This window comes from Miscanthus floridulus, chromosome 2 (assembly GCF_019320115.1).
Source record: "Miscanthus floridulus cultivar M001 chromosome 2, ASM1932011v1, whole genome shotgun sequence".
In the NCBI taxonomy this organism is placed as follows: Eukaryota; Viridiplantae; Streptophyta; class Magnoliopsida; order Poales; family Poaceae; genus Miscanthus; species Miscanthus floridulus.
In genome coordinates this window covers 128,629,015-128,654,558 of record NC_089581.1, presented here as the reverse complement: position 1 = coordinate 128,654,558, position 25,544 = coordinate 128,629,015, and the positions used below count along the sequence as shown (strand labels likewise).

The following is a 25,544-nucleotide window of genomic DNA, read 5'->3' as shown; positions in this document are numbered from 1 at the left end:
GAACTGACATATTCCCTACATTTTGGTGGCATATGGCTCTGTGAAGTACACCATACAATACCTCTCGAGATTCTGAGCTCGTCGTAATTAACAAAAGGACCTCAGCAAACTTCGCTTAACATAAGGCAAGCTTGATTGGCTGAATTTGAATGTTCAACTCCAACTTCTTATGCTTCTCAACTGCTGTTCTAGATGACTAGATAAACCATGTATGTCCCCATTATGAAGCAGAGTATTAAGGCCCGTTTGGCACGGTTTCTCTATCGGCTTCTGGAGCTATTTAGAGTCATTTTGTGCCAAACGGGGTAAAATAAAATGGCTTCACCTATGAAGTCCCTTAAATCGTGCTCTTACATATGTTTGAGGTGGGATGGAGCCAAAAATAGTGGATTGAGGTGGGATGGAGCTAAAAATAACGGCTTCACCTTTGTCCTGGTGAGCCTCATGAGGTTCTGCGAGAGCATGTTTTAAAAAGTTTTATATGCGGAGCTGTTTTACCAACAGTTTACCAAAACGGCTCAACCAATGAAGTTGCTCACGGAGGTGAAGAAAAAAAAAATCATTTTCACTGGCAAAGTGAAACCGTGCCAAATGGGATCTAAACATAGTCTTACAAGAATCTAATAAAGAAAAAAAAGAGAGAGGCAATTTTGACGGACAAAATTGAACCATGACCGGAAATTCCTGAGTGTTCTGTTTTTTAATTTTTTGCGAGGAGAGTGTTCTCATTACGGTTCAGTACCATTTTTACTACTAGTGTTCTGATACTCCATCTATCTATTTTGAAACGGAATCTCAAGCTTTGAACTCCCTTCTTTCTTATAATATGAAGCATTGCTCTTGACTCGGTTCATTCAACCCTTGCTTTGGTGACAATTGTATATTTACTCTGTCTTTGAGACATCACGGTTGCTGGGAAACATTGCGACAGTAATGCCGAAGCAGTTTAATGGTGGAATTGCCGCCCCCATTGGATGGGAGCCGGAGAAGGGCGGCTGTCACAGCATTTCGGTACAGGGATTAAGAGTTTGGTTGGAGGGCGACAGGAACGGCCACTACTCGTTAGTTGGTACGCCTATGTAACTTGTTGCTTGGATCCATACTAAATCTCAAATGATTGGGATCCAAATGACACCATCACAGGTGCATGCGGCCTGATGTGGGGACACCCATCCCTGCCCTGCAAATGCTTATACTGCTGCTGCTGCCTCGATTGCTCTTTGTTTAGTTTTTGCTGACAGGTCGGATGAGCTCACTTCGATCTATCAGCGGTCGACAGATGTTCATCCTGAAAACTGCGATGCGTATTTTAGTTGATTCTCTCTTTATTCTTTCTGAGTATTGGTATGTGCAGACCCCAGAATTTAAATTAAAATACAATGCGCTATTAAGAGGTGTGACTTGCAAGCTTGAAATTTTCTGCTTCTTCTGCATAATTTTGGAGACACAAGAGCGCGCATTGGTCATCTGAAATGAAAAATAGCACTATGCTTCTAGTTGGTATGCAAGCGCGCGCGGCAAACCCAAATGTGTGCGTTTGAAGTTTTCAAACAACTCTTGTTTTCCATGAAAGGCCACACAGCTGGACTCTTTTAGTGCTTGCAAAAGGTAACTGCAGGCTGATTGGTTCCTGTCATAAGCACAAATTCAGCAAGCTGGACGATTTTTTGCTTTCTGGAATGCTTACAACTCCACTAATATACTTATTCAATTGTGAAACTGTACGGATGGTGATGGTAAAATTGTCATGGAAGATGCACACAAGCAGTAATGCAGTACTATTCAGACGGCAGCATGTCTTTTATATTGCTCCGTCCAGACATATCTTACTCCAAATCCATCAGTCCTGTGTCTTGGCCACAACACTGGATACTGTACTAAGATAGCTGTTCCTTTGTTCTATTGTGATGGATGCTATGGTAGTTTTCACTGATCTAGCCAGCAATTTTATCCATATGCCTAACTCCAATTCCCTTCTTATCGTCTTCTCAGATTTCTCATTGAGTTTCTTTTTTTTTAAAGTAAAATACCAGGAGCTTTCTCTTTCAAATTAAGACAGGAAAGGGAGCTTTTAGACAAAATACAATTTACAGCCAAGGCTGCAGCAGCACAGCAAACCGGGACGAAGATAAGGCTTAGACAGGCCTCGAACACAACCAAAGCAAGCAAAGCGAACTGCATGGGGTGATCTCGTCCATGTTGAAATATGAAGTGAATTAGCCATCTTCTCCATGAGCTTAAGGTTTTCGATTGAATTGGTCGGTGCATACAACTCAATATGATATCAATGGTTGCTCGATCTTGTTCGACATCGGAGACTTGGGGAAGCCCCATGTGAGAGGGAGTATTGAAATATAAAGTAAATTGCTCATGTTCCCTATTAAGTTAAGCTTTTGGATTGAACTGGTCAGTGCATGCAATTTAATAGTCCAAAAATATGGAAGACAGTCATGTCTATTGATTGGTGACTAGTAGGGAAATTGCATGTAATTATACAAATTCTGATAATAATCATTCGATATCATTGCACAAAAAAATTGATAAATATTTTCGCAGCTTTCAGTGGCTCCACCTCTTCCTTGTATAATTCCACTTGGAGGTTGTTGACCTATCGGTACTCTTCTTGATATAAGCTACATGCTAGCAATTGACCTGTTTTATTTCGAGTGTCCTTCTAGATATCAGTGCAAAATATGTTATTTGCTTGTGTTTTAACTAATTCTTTGGTGTAAGTAGTTGACAAATAAACGATGCTTTCCTTTTTATGATCTGCAGGAGGTTACGTAGATCTAATTTAGATTCTGACAAATTGTATATAAACAATGGTTTCCTATGTATGATTTGCAGGAGGTTGCGTAGATCTAATTTAGATTCTGACAAATTGTATGCATCTCAGCACATCTGGCGTAAGCTTTAAACTTTCAGACTAGTTGCCTGTTTTTATATTGCCAATCCCAAAGTAGGGATACTTCGCAACTTGTATGCAGTTAAAAAGAACCAAGTGACAGTGATATCTTTGACTCTTCAGTCTTGATCATTTCAGTGCCTGCTAAACTATGCACCTTCATGCAGGTTACTTATTGAATCTTTCGGCGTGAATGCTTTGCATTAATTTGCACTGCACTTTACGTTGATCTGAATTTATCATCTCCTGTTTCTATCAAACCTGTTGTCTACCTCAGCTCCACATGTTCAGACTTCAGACTGAACTCAGTCTTCATGCTATCCAAATTCATGGGGGAAATTGTGGAGCTGTAGTAAGAACACAATCCAGTGCAATGATTCGTCGAACTTAGACGCAATAATGGTACTGCGATTAAACAAAACATGTCCTTGTCCATATCCTAAGCATTGAGACAACATAACACAATTAAATTAGACCACAGACAGTAACCGCCTCGCATTTTTCTTCCACTCACAATCATCCATGTCACTGGAGCCTTGGCAGCAAGGGAGCTCCTGTCCACTTGAAACCCAGGACCACATCTATGAAAACCATACAAACAATTTTGATATAATAGTCTCCATGTTGCGTTGGGCGAATGCAAGGTTGGCACACAAGACCTCATCACCTCAGTGTAAGCAACAGACTAAATTATTCAAGATTCTTGTGGTGACGTAGCGGGGCAGGAATATACCCCTATCAAATCCCTTGTGCCTTCATAATAAAAATGGAATTTGGTTTCAGAGCAGAAATCTTATATCTTGACGTTGGCGATGTGGATGTGCCCATTGTTTATAGGGCGTATTCTGCAAGTACCTGAAAGAGGAAAGAGATAGTACTCTTTTTTTTTTCTGAAACGAACAAAGAGATAGTACTTTCCTTCCCTCATCGATTGATCTGGATTTAAAAACCTGCAAATTGCACCGTTTTGTCATTTGTGGTGTGGTTAAGGCAAGTGTAGTACAACCTTGCAGCAAGTACAAAAGCTGAATCACAAGAGGCTTGTACTGATGAAACCAGAACAAAAATGAGAAGCACGTTCAGTGAAAAAGTCCGTAAGGTAGACAGCTAACAGATGGAGTTTAATAATTTCCTTTGACGTAATATATGTTTCTTGGAACAATTCAGCCTGAGCAATGAGTGACACCATCTTGTGGCAAGTAGCTGTCCTTAGAAAGCACTGCACATACAATATTGGCTGAAACACAATAGTGTTAATTGTGTTTCAGTCAATAATACACTGTATACGTCGCCTTCTGAAATTAGATATGTTTTTCTCCCTTCTCTCAGTGCTCACACGCCAACTTGCAGAGACCAGCAATGCTGGTTGTTTTCTCGACCAGAAACATCGGTTGACACCACAGGGTTAGGGTTAGCTGAAGTCGGCTGCCCTTCCCTGCCCATGAAATCGACGGAAACCATAAGCAATGAGTGCTGATGACAGACCAGTGAAGAAGGTCAGACTAACTTTGGATGGGTGAAAGCAAAGTTAATCTCTTCTAAACGCTGAGTGAGAGAGCGAACAATCAATGATTCGCTGATGGCCTATTGACCACGGAGTAGTGAACAGAACAGCATATGAGGTAAGCAGGTAAGCTTGCTTGAATCTATCATGCATGTTTCTTGAACCATCCTTGTGATGTTGCCTCGAGTCAGCACTAATGCACCATCATAAGCATAAATAGCATCCAGAGATGTCGCTGTCGGAGAGGCATCTTGCCCCATTCATTGTCGTAAGCAAATTGAAGAGCTCTGAATAGCTTAATCAAGTTTGCATGACTGCATAAGAAACCAAGCCACCTGGCCAGTGGAATGGAAACACGAAGTAAGCTGCCCCTTGCCTCTAGCTTCTTGTGACTTTACAGATCTGGCCTCCTCTTCTTTTGTTAATTTATTTACTTCTTTGCCCAGCTCTTTGGTGATAGCACAAGATTACTCTGTATACTTTGGCAGGTTGCGGTGGCAGGCAAAATGAGTCTGCATCTCAACTTTTGCAACATTCTAACATCTATAGATGCACTGTGGATATGCATCATTCAGAAATTTTCAAACTTCTAGGTCTATGTTTGTACGGCGTCCTCTTTTTTTAGTCAAACAGGAGGGGTAAAAACACCCCTACTGGACTTTTATTAAAGAGAGTAAAAACAGAAGTCCAAAAAGAACGAAGTTATGAAACAAAAGAAAGAGAAAGAAAATGAGAAAGATTACATCCGAGCTTCTAACCATAGACTAATAAGGGGGAAGTATTTCTGCTTTGCCGGATGGATAACCATGGCAAACTCCTTCCTAAAGACACACTTGGCTTGCTCCACCGTGGGCACAATTCTTTGGAAGATAGCATCATTACGAATTAGCCAAATACTCCAGCAGAGAAGTATAATAATATCCATGAAGAAAGGAACTCTTAACTGGTGTTTAAAGGTTGTGAGCACATGTATGACAGAATGAAGAATTGATTATTACCGTCAAAGTGGATATTAACAAAGTTCCAGCAGGCAAGAGCAAAAGGGCATTGAAGAAACAGGTGGTCCAGAGACTCTTCATGATCAGTAGCAAAGAACGCAAGTGTAAGACTGCAACTCCACATTCCTCCTTTTCAACAAATTTCTTATCCAAAAACGAACCTTTTGAAGAAGCCAGAAGAAAACCCTGTGCTTCGGTTGACAAGAGCATTTCCCAAGCCATGAGAAAACACCATAGCAAAAGGTTACTGAAGGTCTGAAGCTGCCTTCGAGCTGCATTAGTTTTCCTTGTTTATCACAACTTTAGCTAACGGCATAAAGTTTGCTGCTTTTGTGATAGAAAAGGAAACAATACAACATTTGTTCTTTGAATGCCATTATGCCCATTTTCTTTGGCGCGCAGTCCATGTTGTGTTTGGTATCAAGCCGCCCCGACATTCTTACCATCTATTTGGCAGTTGGTCGAACTTCGGGGGCAAAAACCATAATATAACCTTATTGACTAGGGCTGCAGCTCCTTGCTGGGTAATTTGGCTAACAAAGAATGATACAGTGTTTAATAAATGTCATCAAAAAACGTTTTTGCAGGTCGGGACGTACTGGCTTCGGTTCTAGGCTCTGTTGTAGCTCATGGATGATCACAAACATGGGATGCTTGAGGCGTGTCAAGTCATAGAATCTTGTGCCATGGAGTTCTTCATATCCAATAGATGGCCTTTCATTTTCCATTTACAATAATATTGTGGAACTGTTGTAAGTGTTTAAAGTGAGTGTATTTGTTTAACTTCGGACAAATGCCTTTAAAAAAAAAGATGACTGAAGTTGGAAATTTCCATTATAAAAAAAAAAGACTAACGGCTGACCGCGGATTGTCTTCATCTGGTTCATTTGCGACCTGGTACGAAGCTGGATAAGAAATGTGATGCTAGAGCCTAGAGCTGGTATGGTTAAAAGAGCGAGAAGAGATTTCAACAAAAAGGCTTACTGATGGATTGCTGCTGATCTTGCACTGGAAACAGGCTGCTATAACAGTAGAGAAAGATGCACCAGAAAGCCGAGAGGCCCATGGGCCAACATGATTGTTCAAGGAAAGTATGAAGACTGAAGAGCGAGAGCTCAGAACGGTTGCATTGACTGTTACAGGCCCAGGCATCTCATGTAGTTCTTGCTAAACCAGCAATGCATGTCTTGTAAACAAAATTTAAATCTCGTGCTGTTTTTCCAGGCATAGGGTGTTAATCTAATCTTTGAATTGATTACTATCAGAATGTTATGTGCTTTTGTGTTAAACTTTGTAGTCTGTGTACACTGATATGCAGAGATTGGGAGTGCTTTCAAGAGTGCTGTATCAACTCAATGTAACTGTCTTGAATTTTAAAATCTTCCTAGAAATAGCAGCAAAAGTGGCCCCCATTCTGAAACATACATCTAGAAATAGCAGCAAAAGTGGCCCCCATTCTGCATATATACACGAGTGAGTACATTACTTTAGAAATAGCAGCAAAAGTGGCAGCACAGAAAGACCATGCAAGAATGTACACTATTATACAAACACGCAGCAGCAGCAGCAGAAGTTGATAGCTTGATAGTTGAAGCAATACCAAAAGGAACCCTATTACCATGCCATAGCCTGATTGCATATTGCTTATTGCTCTTCTTATCTAGCAGTACTGCAGTAGTTCTTCTACACCTTCAAAATGTACATACAGGTCGGTTCTAGTTCTCGTTGCAGGACAATTGCTGAAAGGCGTCCTTGATCGCTGCTATGGCCGCTAGGTACTTGCTCCTGCGCTCCAGGTACAGTCCCCTCCCGCACCAACCGCTGCCCGGTGTCGTCCATCTGCAGCAGCGTCTGCTGCTCCAAGCGGTCATCGATGAACAAGCGTGCGACGAGGAACGAGAGCGAAGCAGCGGTATGTAGGCTGTGGAGCTGATCGCCCTGATGATACGGCAGTGGTTTCTGGTTCAGCTTGTCCGAAAGCATGGCCACATTCTTGAGGTGCTGTTCCACCTGCTGCATCAGGCTACCCAAGTCACCCTGTGGCACAGAGTCAGAGCCTTGGTGGTGGTGGTCACTCAGCACCTGGATCCTTGCAACCACATAGGGCTTTGTCCTGACGATGTCGATTACCCGGAAAGCGGTCTTTGCCCACGCAGGTGAGGAAGAAGCGGTCGTCGGTGAGCCTCTCGCACTCCACGACATGGACGACGCACCCGACGTCCGCCATCCTCCCGCTGTTGCCCGCCGAGCAGATGACCCCGAACCAGAGGCCCTGCTGGAGCAGGGTGTGCATCATGATGCGGTGCCTGAACTCGAACGCCTGCAGCTGGAGCGTGGCGCCAGGGAAGACGACCGATGGGTACATGAGGATGGGGATCTCGGCGGTCTGGTCTTTCGGGGTCTGAACAACCTCGTCCATGCAGCCGTGCAGATTGGCCTTGCATTTCAGCAATGGTGTACGGAGCTGCTGCTTCTTCGTGGTCGTGGCAATGGCAACTCTTGTTTGTTGTGGTGGGTCGGGTCTTGGAGGAAGCTTTGGCTGGTGAGGAGACAAGGACGATGGACTGAAGCTGTGGCTGTTTGGCCTTGCCAATTTGGATGGAAGGTGCAGGGTCCTGAGGGCCATTGTATATGTGTTTCCTTCACTCAGAGAGTAAGAGTAGCCTGATCAACTCTGCACAAAACAAAAGGAGTTGGTATATGTCAGGTGGCGGAATTTCCAGCAACAATCTTACACAATCAACTAGTACAAGTAAAAGGACAACTCACAAAAGACAATTCACAATTTTTGTTTCTATAACAAAACAATGAGAAAATTGCATGTTGCCTGAACATCCAAAAAAAACCAGACAACTGAACGTGCATAAACAAAAGAAGAGATACATATACAATAGTATATATATTCAGTAAAAAGATTTAGCAACAAAAGGATTACCCTTTGCATACAGATTGAGAACATATGCCTGTTCGCTTGCTGATAAGCCATGGCTGACAGTACTGTTGGCTGATTTGTTGTAAGAGAAAAATATTCGTTGGCTGGAAAAGTACGGCTTATAAGGGGTGATAATCCTATGTCTGATTACAGGGAAGCCATGAAACATGTATCTATGATGATTGCAGCAGGTTTGTTTGAGTTGCAGAGATGGAAGTTTTTAGAGTTGTTGGAAAGCCTGCACCTATGTGCAGTTGGTACCGATTGCGGGAAAGAAAGAAGAAAAAAGAAAAGAAAAATGTCTGTTGTGCCTATCATCATATAAATAAATAAATAGATGAAAACCACTGCTAGTCCTCCTGAAGTGAGTAGCTTGCAATTGCAAGTGAAGCAGGCTGAACATTTGAGTTAGGTGTTGTTGGATAAGGAGTCGTCCTCGGATGATGTAGACGGCGCGGGGAACTAAATAATCGAGTACGAGTAGCAGCTCCGAGGCTAGGCTGCACATACTTAAAATGGCGTGGCGTGTTGGTTTGTTGGGTTAAGAGGAATCGAAGGGCCGATCCGTAGTAAAACACACACACTCGGACTAGGCGCGACAGAAACAAAACAAGATGCAGCAAAACTAGGCGCGCAGGCAGGATCTTGAGACCTGGTTTAGTTGCAGAACAAAGGTTTGCCGTTTGCCGGGGACACGGGCGGAAGCACGCAGGAAATGGAGGAAACGGGTGGTGTAGGGATAGGGGTTGTTTACCTTGGTGGTAGTCTGACGGACGGCGATGAGGATCCAGGTCGTTGCCGGGTTGCAGTTGCAGCACGCAGCAGAGAGCCGAGGGGACGATGGACGAAGAGTGGAGAGAGCACAAAGCAGGGAGGGGAGGTGGGCGGAGAAAGAGGAAGGTAGGCAGGCGAATGGATAAAGAGCAGAGGAAGATCCGATTCCTCCGATGATAATAATAATTTATACTTCTAGATAGATAAAGGCTCGCACTTATACATCCCAAACGCTAGTAAATTCTCCAATTGCAAGCAAGGACCGGCAGTCGCTGGCGGTGGTCCCGTCCCGTACTGGTCGCTTCAATCCAATCCACGCCTCCAAGGCTCCAAGTAGTGGGATAGGAATAGGATGGGTTAACGGCTGGTCGCCATCTTTGGCGGCAGCACAAAACGTCGGCGTAGACAAAAACAGGGTGCCGTGCCACCTATCTGTTGGCGCCGGCTGCCGTGCCGGCCGTGGTGGCTGCCTCTGGGCCTTTGCCACCTTTGCCGGGACTCTCTGCCTCTGACGAGTCCCCAACAGCCAGCTGGCCAGCCATTATGACGTGGACAGAGAAAAAAAAATAGAAAGAGAAATAGTCACTAACGATAAATAAATAGCTGATCTATTTCACATAATCTAATAATCTAAATTAATTCCCACTGACTTGACTTGGGTCCCTTGTAACTTCACATCACATGATCGTTCAATTCATTCGCAGTGGGATTCCATTTTCAGACAGCGATCTCCCCTATCTCAGACACAGCAACATCTCCATCGCTCACCCTTTCTATTATTAAAGCGTCTAAAAAATAGATGCATGCTAGTGCTCTCCAGGTCCGGACCGCTACGTTGCTCCAAACATCTACGCCAAATATCTTCACCAGAATCTAAAAAGCACAGGGAGGGGAGCGCTTTTGCCTACTTTTGCCTTGATGTTTCTTTAATAATGGACAAAGTATCTAGCTTCATTCTCTAAAGAGATAAATCAGACCAAATTATTACAAGTTAACTACGGCAACAACCGAACCACGTTTACATAAAAATCTGACCCATAATTCAATTCTTGAAATAAATGGCTATCCAAAGAATAGAAGACATGCATAGCCGCATTCTCTAACTTGCTGCATGTCTCTAACACCAACTCCTTCTGCTCCTCATGCCGTTGTATGTGGGTTCATAAATGAAGCTAGTGTGTTTCCCTGAATAGGACCTGCAAAAGAGTTTTTTTTGTCGATATTTATCAAACACAAATTCATTCTTGTTAGCCATATAGACCAATAGTTTAGCGACCACGATAGCTCCAGGCCAACGGAATGTCCACAATCTCCAAAAGGACCAAAACAAAGCACAACAAACTTTACCAAAGAGTCTGTCTACCCAACAACCATGTGTTTTATTCAGTTTCAACACATGAATTTTTTTGCACCATCGAATTAAGATTCAACAGCCTCCATCCTCCTTCTACCTCCGGTCTTTTTCTACCTCCAGCCTTCTTCTACCTCTAGACAATCATAAATCACAAGATCATAGATCCACAAATCATAAGAAATATTTTTTTCTATGCAAGGACAAAAAAAAATCCCAGTCGGCAGTTACCTCTGCAGGCCGGTGTAGCTTGGCAAGAACTCTGCGGTCTGGCAGTTGCTGTCGCAGGCTAGCAGAAGCTGTTGTGCAGGTGTGGTGTAGCGTCGCGCAAGGCAACAAAGGTGTTGCTGTTGAGCACCGCAGCACGCACGACGCACTCCGTCACGTCGACTACAGTTGAAAAGAGAGGGAGAGACGGACAAAAAAATCCATGTGTTTTTTTTTGCTAAAACACATGTGTGTTGTATAGCATTTCTATTACCAAAAGAAGATAAGGCCACAGAAAGGGTCGAATCAGTCGAAGGGACCAAGAAGATCCCATTGTTCCATGAAAAACCTCAACCTCATGGCTCTCCAATGTGGTTCTCGTCAAAAAAAGGAAAGTGGCGAATGTTCATGAACTTCTCCTGCCTAGACAAGGCATGCCTGAAGGACAACTTCCCACTGCCTAGAATCGACAAGCTGAGTTGTTTAGAGTGCCATTTGGTCCTTGGACTCCATATACAAGATATGACAACTCCCCAATGGACTGGAGATGTGGCATCTGGCCAAGCTCGACAGAGCACTGACCCTTCGAATCACTCCATTCGAGAAACACAAGCTGAGAAGCTGAAACAGTAGCACTAAGTAGGTCACTAAAACCTCGTTCCATGCCATCAACTTATGCTTAATTGGTAATATAAATGCTATAAACTATAGTCATAGGACTTACTTCTAACCATTACCACAAGTTTTGATGGCTATGTGAGTGGAGGAACAAGGTGACTATGGACATGATAAAAACACTTCATCAAATGCCCATTTTGACTACACCACGTCAAAGAGCTCGCCAAGAACATGAAATCAAGCTTTGGTTCACTCAATTCAGAGTTCAGACGATAAAGTTACGCCTTCTAAAAGATTGCAACACGGGTGGGACTGGAATTGGACACAGAGGGAGATTGGGCGACCCTAATTAGGCTTGGGCGACTTGGACCTATGTCCAATGGCCATCAAACTTGGTCCAAAGCCTCTTCACTCAACAAGAAGCCCAAGGAAAAGCATTGGTCACACCAGAGGCCCACATGGGGCGTTGGGCGACCCAACCCGGGCTCATCCACATCATCGATCATCTCCATCAATGAAGAAACACACTTAGGAGGCATCCCACACGTTCATTCAATGACGGTTCACATCAAGAGATCAAATGGATCCATGTGGCCTCTCCCAAAGATCCATGGGCCCACCAACCGAAGGAAAATAATTCCACCATGATGACACTTCATACCCAAGCAAAAGGAGAACCAAGGATTAGTGCACTGTCCCAAGATTGACGACAAATGTGCTAGGGTGGCGTCGGGTGACCCCACCTAGGTCAACCAATCTAGGGGCCCCACCAAACTGCCTTGGGCTCCTTCCAACCGATTCCAGGAAGCCCCCTTAACCGTTGGATGGAAAGTCGGTGGAATGGAGGGTCAGCCAACCCTCAACGAGGTTGTCCTAACCCCACCATGTCAGCTCCACCGATGTAACACCCCAAAATACATTTTATATGTCAAGAAGCGTAAAATGGTAAAAGGTACGATGGGAGTTTTATAGAGTGTGAAGGCACTAGTTTGGTTTTGGATAATTGATGAAACCTTGTGTACTAACCCTTGTCCTTAAGTGTTATGATTAAGATAGGGTTGTACACACCAACTGGTGGACCTAGATGATGGTCATGGTGATGGTGGTGGCCAAACTTGAAGATCAAGAGCTCCAACTTGGAAAAGAAGAAATAGAAAAACAAAAACTAAGTGTTGATCAAGGTAAAGGTAACAAATAGGTTTTTGTTTTGGTGATCAAGACACTATAGAGAGTGTGATCACATTTAGGATCGATAGCTGTACTATTAAGAGAGGAAATCTTTGGCTAAACGGTTATCGAGTGCCACTAGGTGACATGATTCTTGCATACGTACTAGGGACCTAGTGTGCTAACTATTAACCCTTGTAAAATGCTTTGAAAATGCTAACACACATGCAAAATGATGATACACAATGTGCTTAGCACTTGGGAGCAAGGGTAAAGAAATACAAGTTGTTTTGGAGGTGAAAAGGTCAACATGACCCTGGTGGAGAGCAACAGGACCATTGTGGATGGTCCTATTGGTCTATGTTGAACATTGATGGTTCTTGGATGGGAATTCTGTATTGATCCTTTATTCTTTGGACCAAATATGCATTTGGGATGTGTAGCCCTCTGCATAAGCTTTCCAAAATATCCAAGATCATAGAAATCGGAGTTTGGAGCTAAGAGTTATCGTCGTTTTAGCGCTTAGGACTCGGGCTTAGGACCGGGTCCAGACCATGTCATCTAGGTCTGGTTCTACGGTTCGGACCATGTCACTGTAACACCCTAGTGCTACATTGTAACGTTTTGCTGAAACATTTCGTAAGCATCTGATTTATGTGCATTGGTGTATGATAGGTTTTATAATCCATGTTTGGCTTGGAAACATTTTTACGAAACGGGAAAGCATAAGGTTATGTTTCGTGTCACATAACGCGTTTATTACCTTAATTGAATTATTGTTAACGCTAAATGTTATAAAACGTTTCGTGAATGACGATAAAAAGGTTGCGGCCGATGACATGGATGGCTAGCGCGTATGTTCCGGGGGTCAGGTTTGGGGATTCGACGCAAAACCTTTCAAATCGACGTCCTCCGCGTAAGTGTTTGAAGTGGTCGACGAAGCCATCTTCGGCATTAGTTGTAGAACAATTGGTCTAAGAAGGAGAGCAATGTCGCGACTGATGGTGATGGCTAGGTGTACTCCTATTCGCATCGAGTAATTAGATTAGCGTTTGGAACATGGCGTACGAAATTTCTAGTTGCTTTAAAAATCGTGCACGCCATCTGGCTGAGCGCTGGGCGTGGTCACCACCTCGGGTGGCTTGCCAGCGCGCTCTGCCGCGCGGGCCTGAGCCACTGCTGCGCTCGGCTGCGCTCATGACGCCGTCCACACGCACGAACCGCGCGTACTGACCACCTGCTCGCTGCTACCGCCTGTGCGCTCTGCCTCGCTGCTGCTCGCCTCGCCAACCGACGCGTCGCGCTCGGACACCGGCCGTGCTCTGCCTACCTTGCCCTGCCCCCGCTGTGGCCATGGTAGGGCGGGGTCCCGCGTCCGCGTCGCTAGCGGCTGCGCTCGGCACCGCTCAGTTGACCCTTTGGCCACTTGCGTGTTTAGAAAATTGCCGTTGCGCTGTCGCCTCGGCGTCGCGTCCGCCGTGTCCTTGCCTGACGCCGACCGCAGACGTGCCATGCCAAGGCTCGTCGTTTGCTACAGCGGCCATGCGGACGGCTGTCAGGAGCACGCCCTGGGGTTCCCCTTAGCCAAGCACAGCTGTACCTCGTGTTGACGATCGCAGACGAGCCATGCCGCGCCAGGTGTTCCTCTGTCTCCGCTGTCCCCTTGCCGTCGTCACGTTTCTTTCCAATTCACCGATGCGGTTGCACCACGTTCCAATTGGTCTTGCCTGTAGCTCCATTGGGCAGCCGGTAACCCTTCCCGTCCCTCATGGCAGCCTGTAGCGCTGTCCTATGCGCCAATTTTGAAGGGCCGAGCTCTCGGGCCATTAAGACCCGAGGTGCTGCGCCGTCGGTTTTCATCGCCCCCATAGCCGCTCGGCCAAATTCCTTGCGCCACTAGCCTCCCCTTCTGTCGGTTGTCACCATGCTCGCCCTATCCTAGACCCTACCGCCGTAGTGCATCCCGTGGCGTGGCCGTGCCATTGCCATGCTCTGCTGCTCTCATCGCGCGCACGTGGCCGGCTTGGCCTGAGCCATCTCCGATCGCTTCTTCCCATCTTCCAGTTCTGTGGTGAGTCGCTGGTACTCGTCCACTCCTTGTTTTGTCCCAGCAGTGTTATTGTTCACTGGAACAACATCGCCGTCCTTGCAGGTTGCCCACCGTCGTGGTCCATGCTCGCTGCGACGTCTCGGCGCCTGTGTCTCCGCCGGGTGGGTTGCGTTCGCACGTAGGTGAGTATCGGCCCTTTATTTTGGTATGGAGAGGACCGGGGTGGCCGGCGTAGGCATCCAGTGCCGCGCCGTCATGCCGGTGTGTGCTCTGGATGGCCAGGGACCTCCTCGCGGTGAAGAAGATGAAGTGGGAGGGTGCTGGTGTAAAATGGTAGACTAGCGAAACAGTACCGTTGAGCTCATGGTAAATGCTGAGTTCGTCAGGGGTGTTCGTGCATTTTTACCGCTGCGCGCAGGCCTTCCCCTTCGCGGGCCGTTGGCCATCTGGGCCATGCCTCCACGTGGGCCGCGCGCCTGACTACTGTCGTGTGCGGGCAGGATGACGAGTTGGATCGGGCCACGCGTCTTGGGCCGGCCAAGAACGTTTCGATTTCTCTATTTCATTGTATTAGAAATTGTTTATCTATTTAGGTTATGAGCTAAACTTCAATAATTAGTAGTAAATTGCATGGTTGTCCAAAAATAGCGAAACAAAGTTTGTTAGGTTCGCAAAAATGTCGACTACATGTTATTACAGTTGGTTCCCCATTAGTGGTTAGGATGGTAGGCCCATAAGCTTAAAGTAGAGGGCTTAGCGGTATATCGATCTTTAATTGCAAGAATTGTTGTGGTGAACCGACGATAACTTTAGCTTTGAAATCGTTACCGTAGGTTCCTTAGGCATTTATATACTTGCTATACAAATGGTAATCATAGAACGAGTCGTTGGATGACGTAGTTGTTATCCTTGATTTATCATAAACTGACATTAGGAGTATGAATATCCGTAGTCATCGTAAGAATGTAGGACACGGTCATACTTGTTAGTAGTACTGGTATGTGGCTGAGACTTTAATAGGTAGACCTCACTTAGTAATGTAATGGAGGTACTTTTGCATTGAGAATTGTTGTTGCCATAGTGTAATCATTGCATCGTCATTTCATGTAGATCACGAATAGGTAGACTTCATACCCGTCGGTGATCCGGAGTACGACGAGGTGATCGAGGAGTACGAGGAGGAGCTTTTCACACAGGAGGGAGCCTAGGAGCCTGTTGGTACTGACCTTGCTGACCCGGCACCTGCCCAAGGCAAGCCCCGGTGCATAACCCCTATTTTTAAATGATCACTGAATATATTTATTTGATGTGCATTTACATTACAGGCACTTTATGGAAACTACATACATAGATATATCCACCCTGAGTCCTACTAGTGTAGGTCGAGTAGCTGCTATGCTCAGGATGTCGGTAGCGTGAGTAACCTGACGTTACTCGCAAATAGGGATTACACTATGATATCATGATGAAATAATGAAAAGGGAAAATGGTGACCGGACAGGGATATGGATTTGGTACTGGTGGGTGTGAGGGGTTGTGTCCTGCAGCCAACAGGGCATAGCCCGGTTACACTTTTTCCCTATCTGTGTCAGTTAAGGACCGGTCGTTGCATATGACTCTAGGCAAGTCACAGACTTTTGTCCCGAGCACATACTTGGGTATGGGCGCAGGGAAGACTTGCCGCTCTCTTGTCGTAGATCCGGCTCTTTCTGGACCGACTGATGGGAAGAGGAGGTGGTGGAGGTCCTTGTGCCACACTGAGTCCGGGATTCAGAGGTGGGGGCTTGGAGTCCAAGTTTGGACGGGGACCTGGACACCCGGGACAGGAGAGTGGTGGGTTAGTTCTGCTTGTGCCCAGGGTACAAGCGGGGCGTGTGTCTTCGAGGCACCTAGCTGGGCACATTGATTCGCGAATCACCGGGTTATCCGGTACGGCTTGTCTGCGGTTTAGCACCGTAGTAAGAATTGGAAGTGGAAAAGGAAAAGGAACAATATCGATTGCTCAACTCTTGCTTGAAAGTAGCACAGGTGCTTATATAGCTTGACTAGATAAAAACTTAATACGGCTGATGATAATAATATATAAATAAGGACTCACTATTAGTACTGCTTTTGGCTAAAGGAGAACCAGCAACCATAAAGCCTAGCATATTCCTTGGAGTCAGGAAAGTATTCCCACTATCGGATAAGTCTTGCGAGTACATTGTGTACTCAGGGTTTACTTACCCCTGTTGCAGGAAATGCTTGAGGAGTACCTTGTATGGAGGATTCTTCTGGTGGGCTCAGACGAAATCCTCGTTATCTTATCGCTAGATGTTATCTTTTAATATTCCGCTGTTTATCATTCCGAACTCTGTATTTGGTATTGTAATAATGTACTTTTTAGAAACTCTAATGTATGAGATGGACTGGTGTTGTAACTCGTTTTCATTATTGAATCCTTGGGGAAAAATGTGGATCTTTTGAGCTCTCCCTCTAGGTGTGTCCGACGGATATCGCTCGCGCTAGTGGCTTTTGAGGTGCTTAGTGTCTGGTGGAAGATGAGCGCCTCCATAAGTACGCTATTTCGGGTGGTTCTGCCACAGTTGGTATCAGAGCCAATAATGGTCACGAGTTCCTCACTCTTTTACAAAACTAAAAGTTGACCAACAAAAGTTTTGCGAAAAGTAGGATGCGATTAAGTACGTTATATAAGTATAAGCCCTAGCTATATGGTATATCTAGGATAGCGGCACTGGTTTTACCTAATCAGTTTTCTGCAGGTACACTGACTTACGTTGCGTAAGAAATCGCTTAGTATACGGAAAGCGAGTGTGCGGTGTGCCGAAAATTTTACGAACGCCGCTATATTCTAGCTTGAGTGAACGTATAGGTCAAAGCATGCATCATATAATAACATCTTATTGAACTAGGAGTCCCCCTTCACGTATAATGAAAGTAGTAAATTGGTAGGACTAACTTAATGAATGCCTTAATAAATGTGCTGCCATCTCTTTAATCCCTAGATTCTAATCGGGAGGGTGTCCTAATGGATGGTTCGTCTCTCTTATAGATGAATATGAGGTCTGGACGTGGGAGCACCAGTTCGGGAGCGGCCAACGAGGGCCATGGTGACAGTGCGCGGGCTTTTGAGCGTGACAACGAGGGAGCTCGGGAGGTTCCACCTTTGGTTCCTCATCCTTTCCCGCCGCCACCACCGCCTCCGCCGCTGTCCGCCACAGAGGTCATGGTGGAGTTGTTGGCTGCTCGTCGGGAGTCAGCCGCTGCTCGATAGGAGACTGCTCGTGCCTTGGAGTTTATGGCACAGGCCGTCGCGGGTCTCACCCATGGAGGCCCCGGAGGCAATGGTGGGATTGGGGGTGGTGCTCGCCGTCCTGAGGGACAGTCCTCTTACCAGGACTTCCTCAAGACCCACCCACCCACGTTCACACCGTCAGACGATCCATTGGAGGCGGAGCACTGGCTTCGCATGCTGGAGCAGAAGTTTCAGCTGCTCAGAGTGGCCAACGAGCAGAAGGTGCACTTTGTGTCCCAGCAGCTTTTGGGGTCCGCAGGTGCCTGGTGGGAGACTTTCCTGGCCGTGGAGCTACCGGATCATCCGGCAATGTGGCAGGAGTTCTCCGCAGCCTTCTGTGAGTTCTTCATACCTACTGGCGTTATCCACCAGAAGGTGACCGAGTTCATGGAGTTGCGTCAGGGAAGCAGGACGGTAATGGAGTATGTGAATCAGTTCAATCACTTGGCTTAGTATGCTGGTAGTCAGGTGGACACGGATGACAAGAAGAAGGATCGCTTCTTTCGTGGTCTCACTCCTGCTCTACAGGAGAAACTGTACCTAGGGAACTATCAGACCTTTGGGGCTCTGATGAACGCCGCCATTGCTCTTGAGGGTTTTCAGCGGGCATCTCAGGCGGATTGGAAGCGAAGGAGGGTGGCAGCTAGATCCTCCAGCCACCCTCATACTCAGAAGGTGCAAATTGTGAGGCGGGGGTCCTATCAACCATCCAGCAGGCCTCCATTCCGATCACCCCAGCAGACCTCACAGACTACCGCTACTCAGTACAAGGCACCTCAGCAGCAGGTGCAGCCCCAACAGACTCAGGGACAGCAGATCCCACCTCGTCAAGGATTTGGGAACAAGCCTGGTGCTTGTTTCAAGTGTGGCAAGGAGGGCCACTATGCCAGGGAGTGCCCTCAGCAGCAGACAGCTCAGCCGTCTCAGCCGTCTGCAAATTCTAGGATGATTAAGAGGACTTTCATCAAGAGGAAGGTGCCTAGCAGATCTGGTCAGGTGCACTTCACGGATGCTCAGCAGGTTGTGCATCAGGAGACAGTTGTGGCTGGTATGTTTACCATCGAATCCCATCCAGCTTTGGTGTTGTTTGATTCTGGTGCATCGCATTCCTTTATGAGCATGGGGTTTGTAGAGCAGCACAACTTATCACTTGTGGCTATACCGTATTCCTATAAGATCCGTACAGCGGGTTCTCAGATGTTTATCAATACCCGTACGGATACTGTAAGTTTGGTATTAGCTACCCACACTTACCGTCTATAGTTCATAATAATGCCTTGGCGGGGCATTGATGTTATTCTTAGGATGAACTGGTTGCGGGTGTATGGGGTAGTATTGGATATGAAGAGAAGAAGTGTAGAGTTATGGCTTCCGTCTTCTGAGGATAGGATGTCTCTCATCATACCCTCAGAACCGGTCTTACCTGTTGCTGCCCATGCTGAAGCCATTCCTGATCTTACCTCCATTCTAGTAGTATGTGAGTTCCTTGATGTTTTCCCTAAGGATCTTCCTAGATTGCCACCGGACCGTGAGGTAGAATTCTCCATTGAGCTTGAGCCTGGTACTGCTCCTATCTCTAGACATCCGTACCACATGGCTCCAAGAGAGCTAGCAGAAATGAAGAAGCAACTGGAGGAGTTGATGGACAAGGGTTTCATCTGCCCAATTTCTTCACCATGGGGTTGCCCAGCGATTTTCATGAAGAAGAAGGATGGTACACTGCAGATGTGTGTGGATTATCGCCTCCTCAATGCGGTAATAGTTAAGAACAAGTATCCCTTGCCCCGCATTGATACTTTGTTTGATCAGTTAGCTGGTGCCATGGTGTTCTCAAAGATAGATCTCCGATCAGGCTATCATCAGATCAAGATCAGGCCACGAGATATACCAAGGACAACTTTCGCTACTGGGTATGGGCTATATGAATACCTAGTGATGTCTTTCGGCCTCACCAATGCCCTGGCCTTCTTCATGTACCTGATGAACTCAGTTTTTATGTCGGAGCTAGATAAGTTTGTGGTAGTTTTCATTGATGACATCTTAATCTATTCCAAGAATGAGAAAGAGCATGCCTGTCACCTCTGGATAATACTGACTCGGCTAAGGGAGCACTAGCTGTATGCTAAATTCAGCAAGTGCGAGTTTTGGCTTGATCGAGTGTAGTTTTTGGGACATGTGTTGACACCTGAGGGCATTTCTATGGATCTTAGCAAGATGCAAGATGTATTAGATTGGAAGTCTCCAAGGTCTGTGCACCAGATCCGTCAGTTCCTTGGACTAGCTGGATACTATCGACATTTCATCCCTAATTTCTCCAAGATAGCCCAGCCCATGACTAAGCTGCTCCAGAAAGAAGCTAAGTTTGTTTGGAGTCCAGCTTGTGAAGAAGCTTTTCAGTCCCTGAAGACTTTTCTGACCACTGCTCCTGTGTTGGCTCAACCTGATATTGAGAGGCCCTTTGATGTTTACTATGATGCCTCGAAGATGGGATTGGGGTGTGTGCTTATGCAAGAAGGGCGTGTGATAGCTTATGCTTCGCGCCAACTGAAGAAGCACGAGGTGAACTACCCTACCCATGATTTAGAGCTAGCTGCTGTAGTTCACTCTCTAAAGATTTGGAGGCATTATTTGTTGGGCAACAAAGTGCATATCTTCACGGACCATAAGAGCCTTAAGTATATTTTCACTCAGTTTGAGTTGAACATGAGACAAAGGAGATGGTTAGAGTTGATTAAGGATTATGATTTGGAAGTCCACTATCATCCAGGAAAAGCCAATGTGGTGGCTGATGCTTTGAGTCGTAAGTCGCATCAGGTTGAGGAAATACCCTTGTCACTCCACCACACTGAGGTGCTAGCTCAGATTGCATTAACCTCAGAATTGCTGGAGCAAATTATTCAGGAACAGAAGGGAGATCATGGAGAGGTTCCTCATATCAAGAAGTTGCTAGCAGAAGGGTGTGGACCTCATTTTAGCATTGATGAGCAGGGAGTCATAAGATACAAGGATAGACTAGTAGTTCCATCCAATGAAGAGCTGAAAAGAAAGATTTTGCAAGAAGGCCATCATTCCAAGCTGTCTATCTACCCTGGTAGCAACAAGATGTATCATGATCTACGCAGGCTGTACTGGTGGTCATACATGAAGCAAGATATCACCTAGTTCGCTGCAGAATGTGACACTTGTGGCAGAGTCAAGGCAGATCATATGCATACTCCTGGATATCTGCAGCCCTTGCCCATTCCTGTTTGGAAATGGGAGGATATTTCCCTAGATTTCATTGTGGGTTTACCCCGCACCGCCTCTGGTTTTGATTCTATTTGGGTCATCGTGGACCGTCTCACCAAGTTTGCCCACTTCCTTCCGGTGGACACTAGATACAATGCCAAGAAGTATGCGGAGTTATACTTTGATCGGATTGTGACCCTACATGGAGTTCCTCTTACCATCATCTCTGATAGAGGGTCAGTTTTTGTCTCTCGTTTCTGGGAGAAACTCCAGGAGTGTTTGGGTACTCGTCTTCTCAGAAGTTTGGCATACCACCCCCAAACGGATGGTCAAACTGAAAGGGTGAACTAGGTGCTCGAGGATATGCTGCGGGCTTGTACCATCTCTTTTCCTGAGAAGTGGGATCATTGTTTGAAGCTGGCAGAATTTTCATATAATAACAGCTATCAAGAGAGTATCCGCATGGCGCCATTTGAAGCTTTATATGGACAAAAGTGTAGGACACCCCTAAACTGGGTTGAAGTAGGAGACCGTGGGTACTTCAGGCCTGATTTCATAAAGGAGGCTCGAGAGAAAGTAAATATAATTCGTGCACACTTGAAGTCAGCTTAGAGTCGACAGAAGGCTTACGTAGACAAACAAAGAAGGCCTTTAGAATTTGCAGCTGGAGATTTTGTGTATCTCAAGGTATCTCCTATGAGAGGAGTATATCGGTTTGGTGTCCATGGCAAGTTAGCCCCTCGGTATGTGGGTCCATACAAGGTGTTGCAACAATGTGGCCCCGTTGCTTATCGTCTCCAACTCCCTGAAATTCTCTCGGCAGTTCACAATGTATTTCATGTCTCGCAACTGAAGAAATGCCTATGAGTTCCTAAAGAATCTGTGGAAATAGAAGGACTTCCGCTACAACTTGATCTATCCTATGTGGAGCATCCTATAAAAATCTTGGATGAGAAGGAGAGAGTGACCAGGAACAGGGTGATAAAGTTTTACAAGGTACAATGGCAAAACCATTCAGAGGGCGAAGCCACCTGGGAGCAAGAGAACTACTTAACAAAGCATTACCCCCATCTCCTCTCGGGGTCGGATAGTTAGTTTTGTGCATGAATGTACTCCATACCTCTTTCTCACACTAGGCACATGAAATCTCGGGTCGAGATTTTGTTTTAGGGGGTAGATTTGTAACACTCTAGTGTTACATTGTAACGTTTTGCTGAAACATTTCATAAGCATCTGATTTATGTGCATTGGTGTATGATAGGTTTTATAATCCATGTTTGGCTTGGAAACATTTTTACGAAACGAGAAAGCATAAGGTTATGTTTCGTGTCACATAACGTGTTTATTACCTTAATTGAATTATTGTTAACGCTAAATGTTATAAAATGTTTCGTGAATGATGATAAAAAGGTTGCGGCCAATGACATGGATGGCTAGCGCGTACGTTCCGGGGGTCGGGTTTGGGGATTCGACGCGAAACCTTTTAAATCGACGTCCTCCGCGTAAGTGTTTGAAGTGGTCGACGAAGCCATCTTTGGCATTAGTTGTAGAACAATTGGTCTAAGAAGGAGAGCAATGTCGCGACTGATGGTGATGGCTAGGTGTACTCCTATTCGCATCGAGTAATTAGATTAGCGTTTGGAACATGGCGTACGAAATTTCTAGCTGCTTTAAAAATCGTGCACGCCATCTGGCTGAGCGCTGGGCGTGGTCACCACCTCGGGTGGCTTGCCAGCGCGCTCTGCCGCGCAGGCCTGAGCCACTGCCGCGCTCGGCTACGCTCATGATGCCGTCCACGTGCACGAACCGCGCGTCCTGACCACCTGCTCGCTGCTGCCGCCTGCGTGCTCTGCCTCGCTGCTGCTCGCCCTCGCCAACCGACGTGTCGCGCTCGAACACTGGCCGTGCTCTGCCTGTAATCAGTTTTCTGCAGGTACACTGACTTACGTTGCGTAAGAAATCGCTTAGTATACGGAAAGCGAGTGTGCGGTGTGCCGAAAATTTTACGAACGCCGCTATATTCTAGCTTGAGTGAACGTATAGGTCAAAGCATGCATCATATAATAACATCTTATTGAACTAGGAGTCCCCCTTCACGTATAATGAAAGTAGTAAATTGGTAGGACTAACTTAATGAATGCCTTAATAAATGTGCTGCCATCTCTTTAATCCCTAGATTCTAATCGGGAGGGTGTCCTAATGGATGGTTCGTCTCTCTTATAGATGAATATGAGGTCTGGACGTGGGAGCACCAGTTCGGGAGCGGCCAACGAGGGCCATGGTGACAGTGCGCGGGCTTTTGAGCGTGACAACGAGGGAGCTCGGGAGGTTCCACCTTTGGTTCCTCATCCTTTCCCGCCGCCACCACCGCCTCCGCCGCTGTCCGCCACAGAGGTCATGGTGGAGTTGTTGGCTGCTCGTCGGGAGTCAGCCGCTGCTCGATAGGAGACTGCTCGTGCCTTGGAGTTTATGGCACAGGCCGTCGCGGGTCTCACCCATGGAGGCCCCGGAGGCAATGGTGGGATTGGGGGTGGTGCTCGCCGTCCTGAGGGACAGTCCTCTTACCAGGACTTCCTCAAGACCCACCCACCCACGTTCACACCGTCAGACGATCCATTGGAGGCGGAGCACTGGCTTCGCATGCTGGAGCAGAAGTTTCAGCTGCTCAGAGTGGCCAACGAGCAGAAGGTGCACTTTGTGTCCCAGCAGCTTTTGGGGTCCGCAGGTGCCTGGTGGGAGACTTTCCTGGCCGTGGAGCTACCGGATCATCCGGCAATGTGGCAGGAGTTCTCCGCAGCCTTCTGTGAGTTCTTCATACCTACTGGCGTTATCCACCAGAAGGTGACCGAGTTCATGGAGTTGCGTCAGGGAAGCAGGACGGTAATGGAGTATGTGAATCAGTTCAATCACTTGGCTTAGTATGCTGGTAGTCAGGTGGACACGGATGACAAGAAGAAGGATCGCTTCTTTCGTGGTCTCACTCCTGCTCTACAGGAGAAACTGTACCTAGGGAACTATCAGACCTTTGGGGCTCTGATGAACGCCGCCATTGCTCTTGAGGGTTTTCAGCGGGCATCTCAGGCGGATTGGAAGCGAAGGAGGGTGGCAGCTAGATCCTCCAGCCACCCTCATACTCAGAAGGTGCAAATTGTGAGGCGGGGGTCCTATCAACCATCCAGCAGGCCTCCATTCCGATCACCCCAGCAGACCTCACAGACTACCGCTACTCAGTACAAGGCACCTCAGCAGCAGGTGCAGCCCCAACAGACTCAGGGACAGCAGATCCCACCTCGTCAAGGATTTGGGAACAAGCCTGGTGCTTGTTTCAAGTGTGGCAAGGAGGGCCACTATGCCAGGGAGTGCCCTCAGCAGCAGACAGCTCAGCCGTCTCAGCCGTCTGCAAATTCTAGGATGATTAAGAGGACTTTCATCAAGAGGAAGGTGCCTAGCAGATCTGGTCAGGTGCACTTCACGGATGCTCAGCAGGTTGTGCATCAGGAGACAGTTGTGGCTGGTATGTTTACCATCGAATCCCATCCAGCTTTGGTGTTGTTTGATTCTGGTGCATCGCATTCCTTTATGAGCATGGGGTTTGTAGAGCAGCACAACTTATCACTTGTGGCTATACCGTATTCCTATAAGATCCGTACAGCGGGTTCTCAGATGTTTATCAATACCCGTACGGATACTGTAAGTTTGGTATTAGCTACCCACACTTACCGTCTATAGTTCATAATAATGCCTTGGCGGGGCATTGATGTTATTCTTAGGATGAACTGGTTGCGGGTGTATGGGGTAGTATTGGATATGAAGAGAAGAAGTGTAGAGTTATGGCTTCCGTCTTCTGAGGATAGGATGTCTCTCATCATACCCTCAGAACCGGTCTTACCTGTTGCTGCCCATGCTGAAGCCATTCCTGATCTTACCTCCATTCTAGTAGTATGTGAGTTCCTTGATGTTTTCCCTAAGGATCTTCCTAGATTGCCACCGGACCGTGAGGTAGAATTCTCCATTGAGCTTGAGCCTGGTACTGCTCCTATCTCTAGACATCCGTACCACATGGCTCCAAGAGAGCTAGCAGAAATGAAGAAGCAACTGGAGGAGTTGATGGACAAGGGTTTCATCTGCCCAATTTCTTCACCATGGGGTTGCCCAGCGATTTTCATGAAGAAGAAGGATGGTACACTGCAGATGTGTGTGGATTATCGCCTCCTCAATGCGGTAATAGTTAAGAACAAGTATCCCTTGCCCCGCATTGATACTTTGTTTGATCAGTTAGCTGGTGCCATGGTGTTCTCAAAGATAGATCTCCGATCAGGCTATCATCAGATCAAGATCAGGCCACGAGATATACCAAGGACAACTTTCGCTACTGGGTATGGGCTATATGAATACCTAGTGATGTCTTTCGGCCTCACCAATGCCCTGGCCTTCTTCATGTACCTGATGAACTCAGTTTTTATGTCGGAGCTAGATAAGTTTGTGGTAGTTTTCATTGATGACATCTTAATCTAT

General features: G+C 46.4%; 2 protein-coding genes and 1 pseudogene across 2 annotated transcripts; 2 read left to right on the top strand and 1 right to left on the bottom strand.

Annotated features, from left to right (window-relative positions):
* Positions 1–6,869: 6,869 nt before the first annotated feature.
* Positions 6,870–9,278, bottom strand: LOC136539648 (uncharacterized; annotated as a pseudogene).
* An 8,526-nt stretch (positions 9,279–17,804) lies between these two features.
* Positions 17,805–18,254, top strand: LOC136537048 (uncharacterized). Its single transcript, XM_066529144.1, has one exon. It carries the CDS (start codon positions 17,805–17,807, stop codon positions 18,252–18,254), a length of 450 nt encoding a protein of 149 aa, XP_066385241.1.
* A 5,244-nt stretch (positions 18,255–23,498) lies between these two features.
* Positions 23,499–23,948, top strand: LOC136537047 (uncharacterized). The gene has a single exon (XM_066529143.1). The coding sequence runs from the start codon at positions 23,499–23,501 to the stop codon at positions 23,946–23,948; it is 450 nt and encodes a 149-aa protein (XP_066385240.1).
* Positions 23,949–25,544: the final 1,596 nt, after the last annotated feature.

Bases quoted from the DNA above. Each gene is read 5' to 3' on its own strand.
- LOC136537048 (XM_066529144.1), top strand. From the start codon at position 17,805: ATGGCACAGGCCGTCGCGGGTCTCACCCATGGAGGCCCCGGAGGCAAT.
- LOC136537047 (XM_066529143.1), top strand. From the start codon at position 23,499: ATGGCACAGGCCGTCGCGGGTCTCACCCATGGAGGCCCCGGAGGCAAT.